General features: G+C 35.2%; 1 protein-coding gene and 1 long non-coding RNA gene across 2 annotated transcripts in view; both read left to right on the top strand.

Annotated features, from left to right (window-relative positions):
• mxd1 (MAX dimerization protein 1) overlaps nucleotides 1-25,374 on the top strand; it is a 61,301-nt gene that overhangs the window by 9,262 nt on the left and 26,665 nt on the right. The window contains exon 3 of the mRNA XM_693515.8: nucleotides 21,922-21,951. Coding sequence (XP_698607.2) covers nucleotides 21,922-21,951 — 30 coding nt within the window. The remainder of the gene's footprint in view (nucleotides 1-21,921; nucleotides 21,952-25,374) is intronic.
• LOC137495562 (uncharacterized) lies at nucleotides 11,481-15,007 on the top strand. Its single transcript, XR_011015437.2, has 8 exons — nucleotides 11,481-11,559; nucleotides 11,696-11,783; nucleotides 12,518-12,601; nucleotides 12,722-12,776; nucleotides 12,876-12,951; nucleotides 13,026-13,202; nucleotides 13,542-14,598; nucleotides 14,684-15,007. It is a non-coding gene; the product is annotated as an uncharacterized lncRNA (long non-coding RNA).

Raw genomic sequence — 25,374 nt, 5'->3', positions numbered from 1 at the left:
CTTGATCATGAACTAGAGCACACCTTTAAAAAAAAACTAGTTTTGCAAGAAGTTTTGGTGCACCAAATACATAAAGAGTCAGCATCAAAAATCATGTGCACAGGCTCAGAATATGCAAGTAACCTACATTCACTACACCAGCACTGGTGTTAATGCATCATGCATGAAACCCTTTCGCTCTAGAATGCGCCTGGTGTTTCCGCACTGAATAAACTCCTCACATCTCTCCGACTGCACTCCTGACTCATTAGATGGCTCTCTCGCTCATTCACACCAGCTTGGAGGATAGAAAGTGATTTAGTTGCTTGAGCTCATTTGATGATGGATCTTCTGAAAAGCGTCTCAGGAATGCCATTTGCACTGGAGTGTGTTGTGCAAAGGCTTTTATTATATCTAGGTCAGGTGGATCTCCTGTAACTAGTGGATCTCCCTCTCGAACCAGCCTACAGCTTTCCGTGGTTGTGTTTTCCTGATGGATCATGGGGGAAGGGTGACAGTGTGTGTCCCTGATCTGTGTATGTGTGAGATTGGTGGGCTGGTGCCTTCCTCTCCCCTTCCCCCTCTTCTCTTTTTCTTGATTCAGGCAAACGGTGCGGCTCCAATACCCCCATTTTATACATGTGTGTATATTTACATTTGACAGGGCTCCTCCTACATCACTTATTACAGAATGTGGGCTAATGCATGTAGCATCAACCGTGGGTTTTTGTCATGTTCATTTTAAGGGGTAGTTCACCCAAAAAGAAAATTCTGTCATCATTTACTCGCAATATATTTGTTTTAAACAGGTTTAAGTTTCTTTCTTCATTTGAACATAAAAGATATTTTGAAGAACGCTGGAAATCACTGACTTCTGTAGTATATGTTTTTCACGCAATAGAAGTCAATAATTACAGGTTTTCAGCTTTCTTCAAAATATCTTCTTTAGTGTTTAACAAAAGCTCATTTGATGATGGATCTTCTGAAAAGCGTCTCAGGAATGCCATTTGCACCGGAGTGTGTTGTGTAAAGGCTTTTATTATATGTAGGTCAGGTGGATCTCCCACTTGAACCAAACTCATAAAGGTTTGGGAACCATTTGAGGGTCAGTAAATGTTCGTTTTAGTGTGAACTATCCTTTTAAATATGTCCATTGGAGTAGGGTTGCATGGTTTACCGGTAGTGTGGTTCTGCTTCGAAAGATCGGCATGACCCATGGCTAGGCATGGGACGATAACAGTTTTCAAGGTGTACCGCTGTTTGAAAAAAGTCAAGGTCTTAAAACAGCCAAAATTTTCTGCATTATCGTTCCTACGGTGTATGCGAGTTGTAGTTTTTTATGTTTTGTTTTGTTTTGATACAACAGTATCTGCAGCAGAAAATTTATCCAAAGACGCAGTTTTAAATTGTAAACAAATCAGTGTTTTTGAAACAAATAAAGATGGCAGAGGTCATTGATTTATTTAAATTATTTTAGCCTGACATGTTTACTGTGCCAAAATATTATAAAACTTTCTCAATGTAAAATATAATGTGCTTTTTATCCAGACATTGGAAAAGAATATATTGTGGAGCAAAAATCACAATACAGTAAAACCAAGTAGCTCAAACACGCTCATTCAGAGGTGGGAACTGGCAGACGTGCAACAACTTTAATCATAAGGTAAACATAAAACAAAAGTTTCCAATTGGAGCTCGACTCTTGTAAATACTCGCTCCAACAGGTTTGTGTGGCTCACAGCCCCGCCCACACTCGTCATCGCTACCAAGCTGACTAATCACAGAGCTTGTGCTTTGCGTCGTTATAACTTGTAATTTCTATTTTTTGAGAGTTGCTCATTAGTGTAAGCCACGGCGAGGGCTATGCGACCCCACGAAGGCTTCGCTGGCCCATACGCATGTGCTTGATGCAGAAGTATAAATCAGCATTATGGCTCTAAAATACTGACGATGCCACTAGTTTGTTAATGGTAGCATTGTCATTAATGGTTCTACAATAGTTAATGTTGCATGTGGAAAAAGTCACTAAAATGCTCACACATTTATTCCGGCAAATAAACAAATTAATTTTATTTTTATTTCAACATTCTGTGGAGCCCTTTAAGGTTGCAAAACTTTAGAATTTCGGTATCTGTATTTATTGGCTGGACAGTGTTGTCAATAACTATTAAAAAAAAAGCTCAGTATAAAGTTTCGATTAAAAAGCTATAGTTTTTATTTTATTTTATTTTTATTTATTTTTTTTATGTGAGTTTGCGCCTTGGAAGCAATGCCAATAAGCTTAGGGTGTTAGTTTGTCATTTAAAATGGAGGCTCCGGACTTGACAATGTTACATGCTGTGGAAACGGCACACACTTGATGCACTCCATGTACACCTAGTTGAAAAACATCTGAACTTTTCCGAATGCTGTGAGCGCACCTTGATTCATGCAAGTAGAACTAACCAATATGCTTCACACTTTGTATGGAATATACACATTTCAGTGAAAACGGTAGACTAATTAACTCAGACAAACACAGTGCATCCAAACACTGCACAGTGCTTTTTACTTTTCTCCATAAACTTGTATCAGAGCTGCAGCAATGATTTGTTTGTTTGTCATCCTCTGAGAAAACGGTTGATTGATGCCTAGTTACAAGAGATGCCAGGGGACTGCGAGTGCAAAGCACAGTGGTGAAGGAAACCATACACTTGCGCTTGTCATTTAAGGTCAGAGTAACAACACACACGAAAATGAGTGCTGTGGCTAGCAGCAGTGAAGAGATTGTAAATAAAAGAAGGATGTAAGGATGTCGCCAGAGTGGCTTTTTGGTTTCTTTTCTTTTGCATCCCAGCCACAAGCTCCCCATTTGAAAGCTCCCTTTTTAGCATAGGGAGTAATTAAGTCATTCAACTTCATAATTTCTAATGTTGCAGTATGTACAGTATTTGAATAATGATGGTTGGTTTCTTTACTAAAACTCAGATTTGATTATTATAATTAGTTTTGTTTACAGAGTTTGAGGTTTACTGTATCGTTACTATTGACATCTTTGCTTTGATTGTTCAATATTTACACTTTACCATTGCACACATTTTGTAATATTTTTATTTATCAAGTTTAAGAGTTTCTTTAACACTTATGTTTATTTTATTATAAAGAGATCAGATATTTTGTTTTAATTTTTTTGACTGTTAAAAAGATTTGCCTTAGTAATGTTGGTAAATTAAAATAAAGTGGTTAGATTAACACAGAAAATCTAATATTCCTAAATGGATTGTTAAAAAATATTTAATAATTATCGATACCGAATGATATGAAACATGATATCGTGATCATTCATTGCAATATTACCCAGCCTTAGCTGCTATAGTATTGTGACGTGAATTTATGCCATGTAGTGGAGTCATATTACATTGTTTATTCATTTTAACAGGTATTTTAGTTTATGAGAAGCACCGTGTTGTGACTTACAGAGTGAACTGGATGTGTATGCTGTATGTAGGTAATAATAAGACGAGATATGCTTTGGAAACTGCTTGGCTTTTAATGTGTTGGGACAGGTGGTCTGGCAAGTACAGTAGCAACAAGGGGAGTCTGCATTACACATTGGTATGGGCTGTTATGTCACTGGTTTCAGTCGACCCCCACCCCTCTTCAATCCACCTCCCGAGCGAGACGCAAGCCAAGCAGATCAGCTGATCTATGTGCACAGGCTTGATGTTAGTTAATGTTAGCATTGTTTATGAACTTTTCATTTCGAGCAAGACGACTCACAGCATTCAGAAAAGGCTATTTTAGACCGTAGAGAAAGTATTTATATTAAGCATATTGGTTTAATTCATATTTTGAATTTACTTTTATTTTTTTAGTTAAATTATTTTGTGTCGTGTTTTTGATTTAAGTTTTATTCCAGTTTTAGATGTAAATTATTTCCAATTGATGCTTTTAAGCTACATTGTTTTCAATTTCCTGAAAAATCTACAGTAACTTACTGAAAATTAATTACAGCAAAAATACTGTTTACATTACATTTACAGCACCATTTTCCCCGCTTTGCATTACAGTACTGTATATCTTTACTGTACAATATTTGGTAAATTTCACAATGCAACTTTAAAATACAGTAAGATACCGCATAACTGTTGTACAGTCAAATTCAGTTAATGATACAGTTAAATACTGTGTCATTTACAAAAATCATTAACGGTGTATAGTTCTCTCAAAAACAAACATTTTCTGTTAAATAAGATTAAAATCAAAATAAAGAATCTGATAACCCAAGATTGAATAGATTGTTTGTTTGTTTGTTTTTTTTCCTTAAGTAGAACATTAAAGAGGATTTTAGCTGGGACCCTTTTTGGGTGTTTTGTTATGGATAAAATGCAAGAGCATACATTTGTTTGTATTGATTTTATTATTATTAGTTTTATCTCAACGAGCCAGTTGTAAATAAGGGTGCTTAAATGTTCACATAAAAGTGTATAGATGGCCTGAGGTTGAATAAAATAATAGCAAATATACATTTTTAGATTTTAGTTTTAATTTTGTCAGTAAGTTGCCTTGCCTAAGCAACATTTGAGTATTTATTTTAAATATATATTTAAGTCATATAATTGTTTTTATTAGCTTTAATTTTAGTTAATGACAATAACTCGAGATGTTGCACCATTATATACTCTCTCTTTAAATGTTCAGCAGGTGAAACACTGTATTTCCTAAAAAATATTTCATTTTAAATTGTAATCTTGTAATAATTAAATTGTGGCACAAAGAGAACAGGCTGTACATCTATCTTATCCTCCTATCCTTTCTAGCTAAATGAGATATGGTACCTACCCAAACAAATAGTACACAATGTCTCTGAAAAGAAGATTTAAGTGTCCTAAACAAGCTAATTTAAAGGGTTAAAATGATTGTGAGACACTGGGGTGAGAAGATATCTTCTGCCTCAACCTTGGGTGTATTTTTAGAGTGAGGGTCATTAGGTCAGCTAGATGGATGGATGGATAGATGGATGAATAATGAGATGGCACAATCCCTTCAAGCTCTCTTTTGGAGTTTGCAAATGTTGCGGTTTACTATGTTCTGACCAATGCTATAGAGCTTATGTAATCTTTTCGTTTGATTAATAGCATTTAGAGTTGTTGTGTTTACTTCTAACGTTACCTTTATACAGTCCATCCTACTTATTTGATCAGACAAGTTAAGGTTTTCCCATGCAATCTTTATTGTAATATTTCATATGTACTTTATAAAGCTTGTGCATGCTATCTCATAATTGCTGTAATTTTAAGATGACTGCATGTGATGACCTCATTATAAAATGCCTAAACACAATGCTAAAATGATTATGCAGCTGTCGGGTGATATAGCAGTCACATGGTGCGACTGATCTCAGTAAATTACCCATTCAGATTTCTGTTTCAAATAATGTCAGAATCAAATCAGATGGTTTTAATTAGATTTATTTCTGAAGGATTAAATTGCACTGAAGTAATGGCTGCTGAAAATTCAGCTGTACTATTACTGCAAAAAATGACATGTAATACTACAGTAAGCCATTATAAATTTTATATTGTAGTCATATTTCATAAAATGACAGGATTTTTTAAGAGGATTTTTAGCTGAATCCTTGGTTGTATTTTTTAGCAAAAAATCTAGCTTTTGGGGAGTATAAGAGACTGATTTTAGAAACATTTAAAACATTTTACCAAGGCAAAGTAGAATTGAATTGTAGTGTTTTGGTTTGTTTATTTGCCTTGTAAACAACAACATTCTATTTAGCGAGAAAACAGCTAAGTAAAAAGCAAGATATGTGCATTAGATGTGTAAGAAAAGCTTAACTGGTGAAACTTGATCATTGTTTTTGGACCTGTATGAAATTTATGGATAGTTTGGTTTGGTTGCAATAATCTACCACTTATGTTTTCATCCACATTTGATGCAAACAACCTAAATTGTCAAAATCAAACATTTTGAATATCGGCCTATACTTTTTTATTTATTTATTTTTTCTATATTATAGAGCAGAGATACCCAAAGTAGGGCCCGTGGACCAAAGTTGGTCCGTTGTAACCTTTGATTTGGCCCACCATCTTATCTTAGAAGAGGGTAAGAATGATGAAGAGGGTTGGTGTGTTTTATTGCTAAGCTACAAAAAATGTAAATGTTAAAATTGAAATGAAATGTTTTAATTAAATATTGTACATGAATCAGATTTTTAAAATGTAATTACTGTTACTCGACGGACAGAGGACTATGCAGAAGACGTCAGTGAGCAAATCAAGGCAAAAACTAGTGTAACTCCATTCTGTTATAAATGAGAATATATTTTATTTTACTCTAGTAAGTTCATTAAAACGTGTAAAATAAATAAACAGCTAAAAATAATACTGTGTTAGTTTATATAAAGCAATGTTTTCTAGTTTCAATCTTTAAATTTTATTAAATAAATTTAGAAATAACCATGCCGATTAAATTTACATTTAGCCCACTAGCCTCAATCAAGTTTGGTTTTTGGCTCTTCATAAGGAAACGTTTGGACACCCCTGGTATAGAATATCTATACCTCTAAAAATCTGAGGTATACACACTCAACTTGCAATATATATTGTGTATTAAATTAAAGTCCTTTTAAGGCAAGTCATTTCAACTAGCAGCCATCTTTGAAACACTTCTCGGGCTGTATGCTCTGGCATTCTGTCTGAATGGGGAAGCATCAAATTCTCCAAAACTGCTTGCCAAGCTTACCATTAAATTTTATATTAGGAATCACCAATAAAATTAAACAACTGTACCTAAGTTTTATTTCTAAACATTCAGATCACACAAAATGTGCAGAAATTACGTCTGGTCCGAGCCCCTCCCCCGGTGTATCGCCAGCCTATAATGATTGATGATTGGCTCCTGTACTAGAAGGCAGGATTTATTCACCATATAGGGATGAATGATTGGCTCCTGTACTAGTAGGCGGGATTTATTCACCATATAGCGATCGATGATTGGCTCCTGTACTAGAAGGCAGGATTTATTCACCATATAGGGATGAATGATTGGCTCCTGTACTAGAAGGCGGGATTTATTCACCATATAGCGATCGATGATTGGCTCCTGTACTAGTAGAATGGGCTTTATTCACTATATTGACCGTTACACTTTTCCCCATTCAAAACAATACGTGTGACATGTCTTGTGTATTCTAGAGTCTTTGATTAAATACAGACTACTAATTACGGACTATATTACATTATTTTAAAGAAAAACAACTTATGATAAAATAAATAAATAAATACTATAGCAGACTGAGTTTAAAAGAAGTTTCAGCAGTTAGAATGACTGCTCGATAGTAGCTATTTAAACATATTGTGTTAATCAGTATGAATGGGGCTAAACAGTATCACAGAACAGTACATGCGCTATATAGTATTGTTTGGTTTTGATTGATACCCAATTCAGCAAAAATGTGGTATCAAATAAATTGATATCTAACAAAGTCCCAAATGATCAGGTAAAGTCTAGATAGGATACAACTGCTCATGCACATCAATATAGCTTCATTTTTGGGACGCTGTATAACAATAATTAATATGTTTACAGTACTCTGGCGGTTGGGTTTAGAGTTGGGGTAGGAATAGGCGTTTAAAATACAGTTTATCGGGTAAATAACATAAATAATAATGTACAACTGCTGTTTTTACATTACGGTTTCGGTTGGTTTTAGCTTTGGGGTAGATGTTAATAAAATAAAATTAATGGGAAATTTAATAAATAATATAGATAGTTCTTGTTAACTTCCGTCCGCAACCGTATAGGATCTAGCAACAACTGAATGATACATAGATATGACTTTGAGGTGTTCATTAATCTTATAATAAAGCATAATTTTGTCAACATGGCTTGAATGCAGCAAAAGCATTGGACATCAGACTCTTTTTCTATTGAGATCTTGTTCTCCCTCTCATCTTTTCCTTGCCGTTCTCTGCTTTGCTTCTCTTTCACTTGTCTGTTGATGCCGAAATGTCCTCTCTGAAGCGAGCCTTCATTCTTCACATGTTGTGTTTGCAGGACTCAACCCCCCACCACCGTCTTGTGTCTCAGGCTTGTGTTTCTAGTTACTGTTGCTAAGCGGGGCCAAGGGCCTCTATGTATTTTGCGAACGTAGCGAGACGTGCACACAGAGAGGACCGAGTACATTTGCAATCAGCAATTAGCATTTTGGCAACTCCTGCGTCCACTAAACAAGCTCAGGGGCCCTTAAAATCCCCCTGCCGTAGTGGAGTTTGTTTCTGTAGAGGTTTTACACCACACACACACACACACACACACACACACACACATGCACCGGTTCACCTTTGTACTGAACATTCAAATCAGCATTGAGCACAGGACACTCTCTGTGTGCCGTGGTAGTTCATCCAAAAATGAATATTCGGTCATCATGTGCTCATTGTTTCATTATGAGTTTCTTTCTTCTGTTAAACACAAAAGAAGATATTTTGAAGAATGTTGGAAACGTAACCATTAACTTCTATATTTGTTTTTCCTACTATGGATGACAACGGTAAAAGGCTTACACCTTTCTTCACAATATCTTCAATTGTGTAAAGCAGAAGAAAGAAACTCATCATGGTTTGAAACCACTTGAGGTTGAATAAATATGGTATGTATATCCAGTGTTTCCTTTAGGAAACTACAAGCATGTGAATCTCTTTGTTTGCGCGCCGATTTCCTCTGCTTGTGCACAAAACTTCTTGCATGCCCCCTCAAATATAAGTCGCTTCAAGAGCACGCAGATCTTCTTGTGCGCTCTCAAATAAACGCTGCTGAAGTGCTATTTAGTGTGATTATGTAACGAGTATGTCTCCAGCATTTAATAGATTTGCTAGGGATATTTATGAATGTCTCTAATAGTCCTAAAGAGCAGCTTTAATGCGTCCTAAAAAAAAGTAAAACGGCTATACGTCCTGTTTGCTGGCCTCACGCATCACGCACCTGTCAGTCAGTCAGCACGTCACCTTAAAGGGTTAAACAAATGACGCATAGCACTACTACGGTTACAGAAAAGTTTGCGCTGTTATAATTCACTTACCTTTTAATAAGTTTTGGTGAAATTATCACCCGCTATTAAAAAATATAATGTTTTGAATGAGAAGCTGTAATGTAGCCGTGGCGGGATGAATTTTGGCGGCCCGCCATGAAAGAATGAATGTAGCAGAAACCATGTTTATCTCTATTTTGGGGGAACTATCCCTTTCAGAATAACGGGGTGATGTTAGAGCTATTATTTTGTTAATAAATGGATTTTGATGGCAGAGATGCCTACATTTCATGATCCCTTGAGCGTTTGTTTGTTCATATATTGTCATAAATCCCATTATATAGTGGACAAGGTTTGTTTTCAAGCATTTAAGCAATATAAAAATAAGACCGTTTTAAATGTTGATTTTTTTTTTTTTTTTGATACATTCGATTGTGACATTTACATTTTTACAACTTTCTGTGTAATTATAATTAAATAACAGTTTTTTTGTCAGGCATCATTTGATGACATTATCTTTATAGTTGTTTAAAGGTGCAGTATGCAAGTTTGACACCCAGTGGTTGAACTAGGTATTGCATTCCTGAATCAAAACAAACACAAGAGCATGGTTGCCAGATTGAGGACCAAAAAACCTGTGTCTGACTATCGAGCCTAAAGGCTGATTTAAATTATGTTCTAAATAAAAGCAACGGCACGCAATTGGAGGAATATTCTTTATAATTAAAGGAGTTTATTGTTCTAACCAACACCTCGAATTGATATATTAGAAACAGCTTCTATTTCTTGTAGCTGAACCACAGAAAACTGACAATGATCACCTCAGGTACACCTCATGTGCTTCATTAACTGTTAAATCCTAATAATGTGAGTTTGAATGCCATTTCACATGACATTATTGCCATACTACTGAAAGCAGCAGCAGATAGTTCACCTCAGATCATGAAAATAAAATAAACCTTTTGAAATTGAACTTTAGAACCAGAGATGTATAAAGTACTAGAGACCCGTACTTAAGTAAAAGTACAAGTGCTCTATCAAAAAGTGACTTGAGTAGAAGTAGAAGTGCTCTTTAATCACCATACTTAAGTGGAAGTACTAAAGTATTCAACATTTTTAGTACTTAAGTATTGCAAGTAGTTTATTTCAAAATTTACTACTCAAGTACTGAAAGTAAAAGTACAAGTATTGTGTAATGTAGTTATTAAAGAAGGCAGTCAAAAGACATCATATTGTTTTGTTTATTTTAAATATCTTTGGGGCACTTGATTAAGCAGAATGAAAAGAAACATGGCTTATGATACTGTTTTTCTCTGTAAATAATTTCTATGGTACAAGAACTCACATCGTCGGGCTCTTTTACCAGAAAATCACTTCACTGATGAGATAATTCAGCATGTTCATTCATACTCTCTCTCTCTCTCTCTCTCTCTCTCTCTCTTTTACACACACATACACACACACACCTAAATGTACACTCTCACACATTCATACACTCTCACACACAGTTCTCTCTCTATCTCTCTCTCACACACACACGCACACACACACACACACACACACACACACACACACACACACATTTTTGTGAATTGTGGGGACATTACATAGGTTACAATTGTTTTTATACTCTACAAACTATACTTTTGAATGCTCTAACCCCAAATCCAATCTCTAAACCCAACCCTTACAGGAAATTATGTGTAGTTTTACTTTCTGAAAATAAAAAAATATTTAGTGTGATTGAATTTTATACATAATATCCACATAATTCACCATCTCCTCCTAACATCTGTGTAATACCGATGTTGTTATACACTCTCAGAAAAAAAGGTACAATGAGGGTACAATTTTGTTCCTAGAGGGAACAAAATATAAAATTGTACCTTTAAAGGTCCCATATTGGTCCTTAGGGTACAATTTTGTACCCAAACGGGCTATAAAGGTACAAATGTCCAGATTTAGGTTTGAAAGGTACATTTTTGTACCTTTTATAGCACATTTGGATACAAAATTGTACCGTAAAGGACCAATTTGGCACCTTTAAAGGTACAATTATATATTTTGTTTCCCTATAGGAACAAAATTGTACCCTCAGCTCATGATAAGATCAAGACACTACATAACACTAATTTAAATGTATTAATACTAAACATTAATACTAAAATACATAATTTAAAAATATAATAAATAAATAAATTGATTGAATTAAAAATTTTAATAATTATTTTTTTTCATGTATTTAAATTACATTTTTTCTCAAAAATGTTAATAATTTAATTTATAATTAAATGTAATTTTAATCATTAAAAACGTAAATACTGGTCTTTGCTTACTGTTTAAGTCCCTATAGTATATATGGGATGTAGAATAAGAACCATGCAGAGGGACAGCATCTTCATACAGGTGGTGATGTTGCTGTCTCTTTAAGAATTTGGCTTGTTGAGACGTTATAGTAGTGTTTGTTACTGAAGCGGTCGGTCGAGTATGCTGGCTGTTTACACAGAACTTCGCACGCTTTTCAAAGAAAAGTCTATTTTGGAGTCCACACTTTTCAGGTAAGAATGTATTAAAGATATATTTTCAGTCTCATTTTTACATGTGAAGCCGTGTTCTGTTGATTTTGTCTGACTCTCTGGTCTCGGCTTTCCCCCGCTTTGTGCTCCGGGCTGGCTGGTGTACGTTGGCCTGCAGGATGGAGTTTGCTAAGATGTCTGCAGCTTATTAAAGAAGTTAATACAACGTGATATCGAAGTCACCGAGGGACATAACGTTATAGAAGGTAAGTACTATATGCTGTTAGTTTTCTCGGTGTAAAAGTTCCCTTTATCGCCTACGTTACGTATTCGCGCCTTATATGTTACGTTACGTTACTGCTTTATTAATAAGTGTTGCCACGGCGGAATATAATCGCAACCCAGATAGCAAAATACACTCGGGCCAGTTGCGGCTAGATTCTCGCCTGCCCGAGTCCGTCTGCTGTATCGTTACTCGGGCCAGATGCGGCGGCAGAAGCGAGCCGACGCTGCCGTAACCGTGCACCGGAATCGGGCCGTGAGTAATGTGCGGTGTGGCCCGGAGCGGGCGCGACTGAAGTCTTCATATACCTTGATATAAAACCTTTTGTTATTAATACTGGAATTTGTAATTATCGATAATGTTTTATATTTTGAGGCCATTTTCTAGCCTCGGTTGACCGCGGAAATGTAATTTTAGACGGTTATATACACCGCCATTTTGTGAAGAAAAATCACAATTTTGTCACCGGCAAAGCGACTGATTATGTAAACGTGGCTAGTTACAAACGTGGCGTGTGTATGCTTGTACATATCTTTGTTTCAGTGTCTAAGTTACATTAATGTTGAGGAGTGTCCACAAACTCTCATGTCCAGAATTGTTGCTGCTTTACTATCGTTTAACGTTATACTTATATATAAATAAAATACTATAAATAAATAGTTATTGCTTTATCTTATTGCTTTCCTGAAGTTTATGAAGTTTCCAATTGTATTTCAGGACAAGATTAAACAACATAATGCAGGCTAACAGCATTAGACCAATGAAGGCATGTCATATGAAAGCATGGCTCAGTTACAAGATGTAAGTATGTCTCATTATCTATACCATGGTTTTAATGGCTTACATACTATTTTAAATTTGTAGGTTTTTGCTTACAAACAACAATAAATGTACACCCACGTGTTTAAAATTATTTTCTAGGTTTTCATCGAAAGATGAGAGATCAACTGAAGAAGGCTATGGACCTGACTCGAAGGTACTCTTTCTAAACTTTCTCCACTTGATTAATATTATTAAATTCTAGCTTTGGATGGATTCATTCATATTTGTTTGTATGCCACATCTTATGTTCCAGGAATTGATTTTACAGCAGCACTTCTCATGTTGCCAGCCTTGTTAAGCGAGACACTTCAACATTTCGTTGTGCTCCGGTGCGTATGTTGTTTTCTGTTCAGTATATGCTGTGATAAATGCATTTTATAATTCTTGATATTCTTTATATTAGGATGACGCAGTGGGTAGTGCTGTCACCTTACAGCAAGAAGGTCGCTGGTTCGAGCCTCGGCTGGGTCAGTTGGCATTTGTGTGAGGAGTTTGCATATTCTTCCAGTGTTCGTGAAGGTTTCCTCCAAGTGCTCCGGTTTCCCCACAAGTCCAAAGACATGCGCTATAGCTGAATTTGGTAAGCTTATTTGTCTGTAGTGTATAAATGTGTGTGTGTGAATAAGTGTGTCTGGATGTTTCGTAATACTGGGTTGCAGCTGGAAGGGCATCTGCTGCATAAAACATATGCTGGATAAGTTGGTGGTTCATTCCACTGTGGCGACCCCAGATTAATAAAGGGACTAAGCCAAAAAGAAATTGAATGAATGAATGAAATTTATATTAGTCTTTTAATCTGTGATACTTTTTTTTTAAAATCGGTGAATATTAATTATTTTACTTTCTATGCATGTTGATTTTCTCTTCATCAGTGATAGAGTGACTGATATTAATGTAATTATTGCTTTGTCATTTACAGTGAATCATCTTCACCACATCCAACAGTTCAAGTACAGGAGGACACCACCGACTGGACAACTGTGTTAACAAGACGAGTCACGGCAGTCTTCAGAGTTGATGGGATTGCGATTGGCCGGGCTAATGATGTGGACGAATATACATTTTTGACATATCCATCTTATTAGAAGATCACCTTGATGTTTCTGCAGTGGAATGTTTTGAATGAACGGTGGACGGTGACAAGCCTCGATCTACTCCAGTTACCAAAGTGATCAACCTTGTTTTTTGTTTCTCTACATGCTCTTGGGATAATCACAATCAAGTTAATCCAGCACACTGCTCTCATTCATGCATAAAGCAGATTTTTAAATAACTTGTGGTCCTAATGACTATCAAAGAACATTTTCCAGATATGAGTGCTTTACATGTCATGTTTACCTAAAGCATAAACACATATTGTGTTACAACAAATTACAACTCCACTTGAGGATGATGAGGAGTAATCTACTGGTGTTGAGGAAGAGGCTACTGATGTATTTGGTTTTCTGCACTGTTGAAGCAATTTATAGAGAAACATTGCCTTCATTCTGAAATTCAGAGAAAATGTTGATGACAAATTATTTATTATGACTGAGTATTCTGACTAAAGACAAATACTTTGGACTTTATAAAGTGCAGTACTTGATGTAGCCTGTGTAATGTGTTTATAAATCTTAAACAGTATTCTTGTGGTCTTTGTATTAAGGGTAGATTATATACTGTACAGTGAGTGAACAATTTTTATTTGTTTTCTAAATTGTTCTTTTTACTGTTTTACATGTCTGCTTTATATTTACTGTGTAATTTTATTTCTTAACACATTCAGTTGTGAGTTGTAATGAAATATTTCTACATTAATAAATAAAAATGGACATCTGCTAACCAAAATATTTTATTTATTTATTTGTGCATGCAGTCACCAAAGGATCAAAATGCCTGGGTCAGTACCCTGAAAATGCTATATAATATAAAAAGGTAAATTTTTGTACCTTCGGTGGGGGTACAAAATTGTCCCTTAAAGGGTACAAATGTAGAAGGTACAATTTTGTACCTTTAAATAGAGGTACAAATTTGTACCCTTAAGGGTACCACCCCAGTGACGGGCCATTTGTACCCTAAAAGGTACAATTTTGTACCTTTTTTTCTGAGAGTGTACATATACATGGGCACACACACACACAAACACGAAAATACACTCTTTTACACTCTCATACACTCTCTCTCTCTCACACACACACACACAGACGCACACACAGGTACAATCACACTGTTTCTCTCGTACATGCATTATTCACTCACACACACTCACACTTTGGTAGTTTTGAAGTTTAATTGGTTAATACCACAATAAACAGGAGTTTTGTCTTCTGGAAGCAGTCGTGAAACTAAACTAAACAAGCAAACTAAATCCTGTTGCACTAATTCACTTGATTTTGATTTTATTGTAAAAAAAAAAAAGAAAAGAAAAACAGGAAAGCGTGTATAGTACTGTGTTAAAAGAAAATCTAAAATACTTTATGGCTTATGGCTATGGTTTAGTATAAATTTTTTAAATTTTGATTATGTTTTTAATTCAATTGGTCTGGCACTTCATATGTTCTGTAGTATATTTATTAATTCTGGTACTTTTACCATAAACCAACTTCTTAACCAGTTGGTAGAGGCTGATATTTTAGAAATTATGGGATGTGTTGAGAAAAAAATGCATTGACTGTGTTAAATAGCGACATTATGAGTTAAGAAATGCAATAAAAAAAATCTATTGCTTTTGTCTTGGTGTGACAGTTATAGGGTTATTTTTAATACAATTTTGTTCTTTAATACAGCAGTCAGATATATGAACCCTACTCATAATTTGACCTGCTTAAAGAAAGCACTCTTTCTGAATGTATCAAACAAAACTCATGCACAGAAGACAGCATGAGCATTTACAGCTAATAAACTCATGTCAATATCATACCGCCTGCTTTTTGAGCGCTGACAGGCGAGGTCTTATGATGATTGGTTATTATCTTCATCTGCTCAACAGAAAGGGCTTTAGAAATTAAGCGCTGTTCACCCATGGCGGGAAGAATACGCGGTTATCACAGGTAATAGACAAAGTGGAGAAAACTTGAACATCAGACACGCTCGTGTCTGGATGGATCGACAGCTTTAACAGCCAAGAAAAGAGGGAAAGTTACCTTACAAACAGGCCAGCGGGTCAAATGTCCAAAGTGAGAAAGAGAGAGGCAGAGGTGAAGTTTTACAACATTTCTCCCTAATAGTAAATTAGCGGCTCGTGTGCCGCCTTCACTCGCGCCTCCGTCCTCCGCCATAGTATTGCGACATCGCGCATAGGAGATAAATGACGTCATCACGTAATCACCGGTTATGACCTATTATTGAACTGATATCGATCATTTTGACACCCCTAGTAACGAGTAACGATGCAGCACATAAAAAATCTATCGGAGTAAAAGTATTAAATTCATGGAAAATATGTACTTAAGTAAAAGTGGAAGTAGGAGAAAAAAATAATACTCCAGTAAAGTACAGATACTGCCTTTTAGTACTTAAGTACAGTAGTGAAGTAGTTCTACTTCGTTACTATACATCTCTGTTTAGAACTGACTAACCACCAACACATATCAGTGATTCAGCATGAACATTTAATAATGCTAAAGAGGGTTAATATGTATTAATTAGATTATAAACCTTACCATTTCGTGAGTGAGTGCATATTTTGTGCTTCTGAATGGCTGTATTTAAATTTCTGACGCGTTTTGTCTGGTGAAAACAGCCAAATTGCTTATCACTGCAAATCTCATCACGTAGCATGTTATTAGGACACACGGTTATAATGTAACCTGCTCACCTAATCAAAACAAATATTTCTGTTATTTGCCAATTAATAACCTCATGTGGAACTCTGAATCTGCGTCTTATTTCGGAGTCTGCTACTGTCCACCAGAGGTCGTGTTTTAGACACAAGTGCATGCTTTGAGAGCCTCTCTGACTTAATGAATGAAATATGCTGTTTTCCACAAAGGCAACCCGGGGTGCTGAAATATAATTGGCTAAACTGGCATTGGGTGGGTTAAAATACCCAAATCAAGTACAGCCGTTCCAGCACGGAGCGCTCATTTTTAAAGCAGAATATCAGACTTCAGCATTGTTTTTTAGATAAACAAGAATGTTCACTTAGCATGTTTCCTAAATATCTTCAAACATATTATAGTATTTTCATGCTTTAGAAGAGTCAAAAACTTACATAAAGCACCTCTAAGAATCACAGTGCAGCACAAAACATCCCTAAATTAATTGAATCGTTAAACTTCACCATTATCCTTCAAACCACTGTCTTGTTAATTAATATCACTTTAGTAAATTTAATTTGATACAGACGCTAAAACGGCACATCTCATCTCATCTTTTGCCTAAGTTTACTCATTATATATTGAGGATAAGGGTGTCACGGTGGGGCAGTGGGTAGCTCGATCACTTCACAGCAAGAAGGTCGCAGGTTCAAGCCTCGGCTGTGTCATTTGGTATTTCTGTGTGGAGTTTGCATGTTCTCACCGTGTTGGCATGGGTTTCCTCCAGGTGCACAGGTTTCCCCCACAGTCCAAAGACAAGAACTATAGGTGAATTTAATAAAATAAATTGCCCATAGTGTATGTGTGTGAATGAGACTCTATGGGTGTTTCCCCATGATGAGTTGCAGCTGGAAGGGCATCCGCTGCATAAAACATATGCTGGATAAGTTGGCGATTCAATCCGTTGTGGCAACCCCTGCTTAATAAAGGGACTAAGCCAAAAAGAAAATGAACGAATATTGAGGAAAAATGTATATTTAAATAAAAAAATATACAGTGTAAAAATGACTGCCTTAAATCTTGTTGTTGAATCAAATAAACTTAAGGAATTTAAATTGCATTAAACTGACGTAAAACAGATTGTGTAACTTAAACATAAGTAACTTGGATTAATATGTTGCAATTAACATAAAGCATGTGTTGTCATGACATTTATTATATACATTTTTCAATTACAGCGTGTAATATGTAGTGGGCACACATGTGTGTGTATATAATACTCTGAAAAACATTATGCAAAAATAATCCGTTGCGTTTACTCAAATTGTTTAAGGTAAGTTGTTGTAAAGGATTTATTTGGGCTGGATATAAACATTTTAATAACACAACAATTTGTCTGTTTAACTTTAGCCTATATCAATAGTTTGCAACAATTGTGCAGAAACCATTTTTTTCAGTGTGTTAAGATATTTCTCAAAATGAGAATATATTTCTTTGCCATTTCCACGAAGTTCTGAGTGTGTTCTTCAATTTCCTCTTTTTAGGACTGTGTAATAAATGCTGTGTTGCTGTGGGGTGGTTGTTGTCAAGGTGTTATTGAATGGTTGCTAGGGTAGGGTGTTTTGGGTTGTTGCTATGCGGTCTACATCAAAAGACTCTAAACCAGGCGTGGCTACGTTAGTTCCTGGAGGGCCGCTGTCCTGCATAGAGCAGAAAAACACACCTGAACCAGTTAATCCAGAGATGTCAAGTTAATTGGAGAAAAGCCACTGGAAGTCAAGCCTGCAACCTTTAGCCAAAAAAGCATGACAGCTAACATTAACACTGTGACTTATCCTGGGAAGGAGACCAGCAGAATTTGTTATATGATAGGCTGTGGTGCCTCATGTGATCCAAGTTAACCATTACACTTTTTCCAATGATAATAAAGATCCTCTCATTTACCAAGAAGTTGCCCTTTTAGGAGCATGTTTTGACACCTCTGGTGGAAATAGTTGAACAAATGTACAGAAGTATTGTATGCTAGGCATGAATAGACTTTTTTTATGGATTATTGAACAAATTTAAAAAAACATACTTCTTTAAAAACTGATTTCAGATGTTATTCTTGTTTGTGTAATTGTCAAAAGAAACATTTAATGGTAAATAAAGGCACATAATCAGTACCTGAGGTGTTCATGGTTATAGTAATTTATGCTGTTGTTCATTCGCGGCTATGCAGAAATAGAAACCGTTTCTGCGGCTGGTTGAGTCAAAAACTTCTTTTAAAATGGCGAACAAATAACTTTTTTATCAGGCTACGGCTTCATTTTATGTGTAGTCAGGACACGGTTGAAACAATCCAACAGAAATATTGTTTTGTAGGCATGAATGGATGGATAGATTTTTTAAATGGACTATTGAACAGATAAATCTCGTGAGCCTGTTTATCTAGAATAGAAACTCTTTTCTTCTTTACAAACTGATTTCAGATATTATTCTTGTTTGTGTTTATGTCAAATAAAGCATTTAACGGTAAATAAAGCACATAATCAGTACCTGAGGTGTTCATTGTTATAGTAGTTTATGCTGTTGTTCAGATAAGGCTATGCAGAAATAGAAACTGTTTCTGTGGCTGGTTTAGTCAAAACTTCTTTTAAAAGGGGGAACAAAAACCTTTTATCATGCTGCAGGGTAGGGCTGGGCGATTAATCGAAAAGTAATCAAAATAGATATTCAAATCAAAACCTATAATCAATCTATTTTTTCCAGGTCATTTTTTTAAATTACTTTCCCTACTGTGTGGAGTCACTTTACCCTGCTCTGTTAAAACTAAATTACACTTGTTATAGTGTGATTTATACTTATTATATTATTATGATATTATACTTCTGCCAAGGGGGTGTGTACAAAACATCTCAAAAATATTTACTTATATGTCACAACATGTAGCGCAAGCTTTGTGATTGGTCGGTTTGGTAGCGGTGACAATGGTGGGGAGCACAGAGAGGCACGTTTAGACATTGTGTTTTAATTTCAGTTATTTAGCGTAGATGTTCAATATATAAGAATAGATAGTATATCATTTGTGTTTACTTCAATTATTAAAAATCAAATAATGCATCCTAAATTCAAAAATCTCTCGCTTGTAATATTTGAGCCTATTTACTATACAAAACTTCTCAGTAAACTATGAGGGCAAAACCATTAAATGAAATAATTGTTCATTATTCGTAATCAAATTAAAATGTTCAGTTAGTTGTGATTTCGATTTTAGGCCAAATCGTCCAGTGTGTGTAGTTGGGATACGGTTGAAAAAATCCAACAGAAATATTGTTTTGTAGGTATGAATGGATGGATCGATTTTTTTTTTTTTTTTTTTTTTTTATGGATTATTGAACACATTTTAGAGTCACCAGATGAATTGGTGAAAATCAAACTGATTTTGAATATCATTCTTGTCTGTGTAATTGTCATATAAAGCATTTATCAGTAAATATAACACATAATTAGTACCTGAGGTGATCCTTGTCATACTAGTTTATGCTGTTGTTCAGCTGCAACATTGCAGAAATAGAAACCGTTTCTGCGGCTGGTTGAGTCAAAAACTCTTCTTTTAAAATAGAAAAATACTTTTTATCATGCTGCAGTGTTATTTTGTGTGTGGTTAGGACAAGGTTAAAAATCCAACAGAAATATTGTTTTGTGTGCATGAATGGATGATGGATAGAATTTTTTATGGATTATTGAAAACATTTTAGTCACCAGATGAATCTCGTGAGCCTGTTTATCTACAACAGAACATTCTTCTTTAAAAAGGTCGGCGCCAGTGGTGTAGTGGTTAGTGCGTCGACACACGCACTCAGGTGTTCATGGCGACCCGGGTTCGATTCCGCCTCGCGGTCCTATGTCGATCCTTCCCCTCTCTCTGCTCCCCATGCTTTCCTGTCAATAATCTCTACTGTCCTATCAAAAATAAATGTGAAACCCCGAAAAAATTATTATGAAAAAAAAGATTTTAGATATTATTCTTGTCTGTGTTTGTGTCAAATAAAACATTTAACTGTAAATAAAGCACATAATCAGTACCTGAGGTGATCCTTGTCATAGTAGTTTATAGTGTTGTTCAGCTACGGCAGTGCAGAAATAGAAACTGTTTTTGTAGTTGGTCGAGTCAAAAACTCTTATTTTAAAGTGAAAAATACCTTTTTTCATGCTGCAGCGTCATGTTTCTTGTACTTAAGATACATTGTAAAAATGCTAATTAATAAAATGTTGTAATATATATATATATATATATATATATATATATATATATATATATATATATATATATATATATATATATTAACTGTAATTCCTACACTAGCTAAGTATCCAGACATTTCCATGAGAATGGAACTTTTTAGCGAAATTGGAATCTCACACAAAACATTTGAGAATAAAGCACTGATGTTTTCATCCATAAAGCACAAAATCGCCACTTCCTAATAAACTAGCGCCAAATATAATAAAGTATACTACCTGATAAATCCCAGTTGTAAGAGCAACAAATAAAAACTTGACTTCTAGTTGATCATTTGAAAAAGTGGCAGAAAGTAGATTTTTCAGATGAATCATCTGTTGAACTGCAAAAGATACTGCAAAAGACCTGCATGGACCCAAGAATGTCACAGAAATGGGTCAAGTTTAATGAATGAAAAATCATGGTTTGGGGTTATATTCACTATGGGGGTGTGCGAGAGATCTGCAGAGTGGATGGCAACATTAACAGTCTGAGGTATTAATACATTTATGCTGCCCATTACATTACAAACCACAGGAGAGGGCAAATTCTTCAGCAGAATAGCGCAAATTCACATACTTCAGCCTCCACATTAAAGTTCCTGAAAGCAAAGAAGGTCAAGGTGCTTCAGGATTGGCCCGCCCAGTCACCAGACATGAACATTATTGAGAATGTCTGGGGATAAAATGGAGGCATTGAAGATAAATCCAAAGAGTCATGGTGAACTCTGGGAGTCCTGCAAGAACACTCTTTGCCATTCCAGATGACTTTATTAAAGAATTATTTGAGTCATTGCAGAGATGTATGGATGCAGTCCTCCAAGTCCTCATGGGAGTCATACACAATAGTAATTTTTTTTCCACTGCACCATGACTTTTTATCCTATAAGTGACAAGACTGTTGTTATCGTTAAGTGACAAGACTGTTGTCTAGACAAAGTTAGACCTTACTGTCCTAATTAAATAAAGTTCAAGGCATGATCATATTCTAGAGGCCTGTGCCTTTCATATAAGCCACTTCTGATACCAATTGATCAACTAGATGTCAAGTTAATATTTGTTGTTCCTAAAACTTGGATATGCGACAAGACTTTTGTCAGGTAGGGTTTGTGTGTAACAAGTTCAAACAACACAGTGCTGTATTAATACCACCAACATCATGAATTCGATTCGCATGAACTGATAAAACAAACAAGGTTGCTTTGGATAAAAGCATCTGCCAGATGCATGAATGTAAATATAAATGAAATGATAAAGCAATTCCTAATATCTTCCTCTCTGTTTTTTTTATCTCTGCAGGTCTACACACAACGAGATGGAGAAGAACCGGTATGTCCATTTCACCTTCGTGTCATTGTCACAGTTGTTCGTTCTTATCTGTAAGCTTTGCCAGGATTATACCTCATTATATCCACACACATTTAGATTCAACTTCAGTAATTAAAAGCAGGGAATGTGACCGAACGTGGTCTGTTCATGTGTTCTGTTCATGTGAGTCCACTAGCACCAATATAGCACACTCTGAGATAAGTATTAAGGTCAGTGAGTCTGCTGATGTATCCATTCAGCTTTGACCTAGAGATAAACCCTCAATAAATGACCTGAAATTTTCAACTGGCTAATTTAGCAGGCTTAGCGTCTCCGTCGCCGGGCGCTCTGTGGTTTGGGTAACACACGCGCCAACCATCCCTGAGCTCAGCTTGCCGAATGCATTGAATAATACATGGCACGAGGCTTAGTAGTGAGCAAAACCAGGGTGTCTGGACTTTGACTTCTAAACTCCTAACAATGCAGAGCTTAAGTCGCACTCCCCTCCCATTCGTGCTTAGTAAAGTGTGTCCTTTCTGAATACATCAGACCAAACTCTGAGTTCACAGTGCTTCAGACATTGATCCAGTATTCGTTTCTGAAGAGCAGCTTTCAAGTACTGTTTAGAAATGGGGAAAAAAAACAGGCAAAGAAGGAAAGCAGGGCTCCCTGTGTCTCTGCTTTTGTTTCACACTGGCTCAAAATGGAGTCCAGGGTTGATATTCATAAAGCTACTCGTGTGGGAGTGCTTTTGTGATGCAGATTTGAAGAAATGGCCAGCGTGTCTGATGTGAGACCAGCACAGCTGTGTTGTGATGATTCATGTGGTTCAAAAAATATATATATAACAAGGCTAATGCTGTGGCCTAGCAGTTAATATGTGTGGTTCTGTCATGGTTTACACTTATTTCATACCAGTTTGAGTTTTTTGTTCTGTTGAAAACAAAAGCAGATTTGTAAACAAAAATTAGATGGGTAATTAGAGAGAATCTTTGAATGAACTACTCGTTTATAGGTACACTTTTTGGAAATAACCTTATTTTACATCTCCCCTAGACTTAAACAGTTGAGTTTTGACATTTTTAAATTCATTCAGCCGAACTCTGGTTATCGTGGGAGCATTTTTAGCTTAGCTTAGAATAATTCATTGAATTAGATTAGACCGTTAGCATCTCATTCAAAAAAGAGTTTTAATAAGACCAACAAAAGTTCCTTGATTGTTAATCTAGAATAAGAGTAAAGTTTCTAGCCATATCAGCCTAGAAATAAGCTACTTTTCATTTTCTGTAGGTTTATATTACTTGTGACCACAGTAGAGTCAAACTTTAAATAGAAAGATTATTTGTTTATTTATTTATTTATTTATTTATTTTGCATTGAGTGAAATGCAACTGGATTGAATAATTTATGTTAAGTAAAATGCTCCCACAAGACCCAGAGATTTGCTGAATGGATTTTAAAATGGTAAAACTCAACTGTTTAACTATTGGTGACTATTTCCAAAAATAGTGGACTGTTCCTTCAAGTCTTAATGCTTTTTCAGACGATTTCCATTCTTTCTCTTTTAATGAAATGGATTTTGTTACTTATGTTAATTTAGCAAGAATTCTCTAAATTGCGTAACATGGAAGTAAGGATATTTGTATTGTTACAAGTAATTTCTGATGTTTTACAGCACCACAAAAGAGAATCAAACTGATTGCTGGACTGGATCCAGTAATAGACCATGGACTGTAAATATGGCATTTAATAATTAGAATATGAGTTGAATTAATATTCTTGCTTGGGCTTTAAGAAGATATGTGCTATTAAGTCGCCAATATATACTTTAAAATGTTAAATAAAGGGTTCTTTTCAAATCCAGTCAACATTTAGGATGGCTGATGTGGCAGGACTAATAAACACTAATCCAGCCAGTGCTACAATCTACTTACAGAATCAGAAAAATCACAATTTAATATTTTTAAGAGAGAAACCGAGTGTTATTATATATAAATATATTTGGGGGTCATTAATTGTCACAATCATTTGGGATCCTTGTTTGCTTTCCTTCTCTCTCTTTATGTCAAGATGTGCAATAATATTCTAAAATTAGTGATATTTGTAATTTTTTGGGAAATTCTGCAAACTTGACAGCTTAATACGGCTTATTACAGCTGTGCCATCACAGGAGTAAGCTTTAAGCTTTTAAGAAATATATTAAATGCAATTGTTAATTGTAATTGTTTCACAGCATTATTTAATTTGAATCAATAAGTGAAGAGGCTTCTTGCAAATATATAAAATCTTGCCACAAACATCTTTTCAAGAACCAGTTGGGTGAGATAATGGCATACGATGCATTACTACTTTATAAAAAATAATAAAGCATCTTCAGTGTGAATCTGTTTTAAGCACATCTCTTTAATCTGTGTTTTTGTCCCTCAGGAAAAAAATGCTGAATATTTGTAAAAAAAAATAAAAAAAAATAAAAAAGCTTTGTTTGCACCTGGCTCTCAGTTTAACACTGTGCCATTTAGAAAAAAATCAGATGTTGTTTAAGTTAAAAATCTCACCTAAAATACCCCGCAGAAAGCCTGCTCTCGGTGTCATGTAAAATGTCACACACCTGCATCGTGTGAAACTCTAACATTTGTCCTAGTGACCTCAATGCCACACATGGCATGTGTTTTCACTCTGCAGCAGTTATGGGCCATATGTGACACAAACACGCACACACACAAAGGCAAAACGTACACACTGGTTTTTTATGAAGTTCTGGCTTTAAAGTTGTATATTACATAAAAATGGCAAATGAAATAAGATGAATGTAGAAACAACAAATTACATAATGAAACCGTTTGTAAATGAAAGAAATAATTGCCATTTTGAAAATAGTTGTACATACAAGATGCAGAATTGGTCACTCAAGACTTACACACTCTTATTTTTGAAAAGGGGAAAAAAGAAAAACCTATTCGTTACTCTTGTAATAATATTTTGATGATAAAATGGTGTTTTATTTTGGAAGCATTTTAAGGGAAATATTTAAAAAGGTGTCCTCCGGAGGAATTTTTGAATATTTATCATTAATCAAACTAAAGGATTATATATGACTCTTTTCAGTGTTGTTGTTTTTTGTACAAAAAATGTTTATTAAGAAGCCGATATGATTGCATGCATGTTATATACTGTATAGTTAGCACAGGTTTTGCTCCGTATAGTCAGTGCTGCTGATATGAAATAAATAAATACATAAATAAATAAACAAATAAATAATTTAAAAATATCTAAATAAGTGAAAAAACATATAAATAACACATAAATTAATAAATACATAAATAAATAATTAAATATCCAAATAAATGAACAAATAAATAAATATACCCAAATAAGTAAGCAAATCAAATAATCAGTCAATCAATACATAAATAAAAAATACCTAAATAAGTAAACAAGCAAACA

The sequence above is a fragment of the Danio rerio genome, chromosome 5 (assembly GCF_049306965.1).
Source record: "Danio rerio strain Tuebingen ecotype United States chromosome 5, GRCz12tu, whole genome shotgun sequence".
Taxonomy (NCBI): Eukaryota; Metazoa; Chordata; class Actinopteri; order Cypriniformes; family Danionidae; genus Danio; species Danio rerio.
The sequence above is the reverse complement of the archived record's forward strand: the minus strand, read 5'-3'. Positions and strand labels throughout refer to the sequence as shown.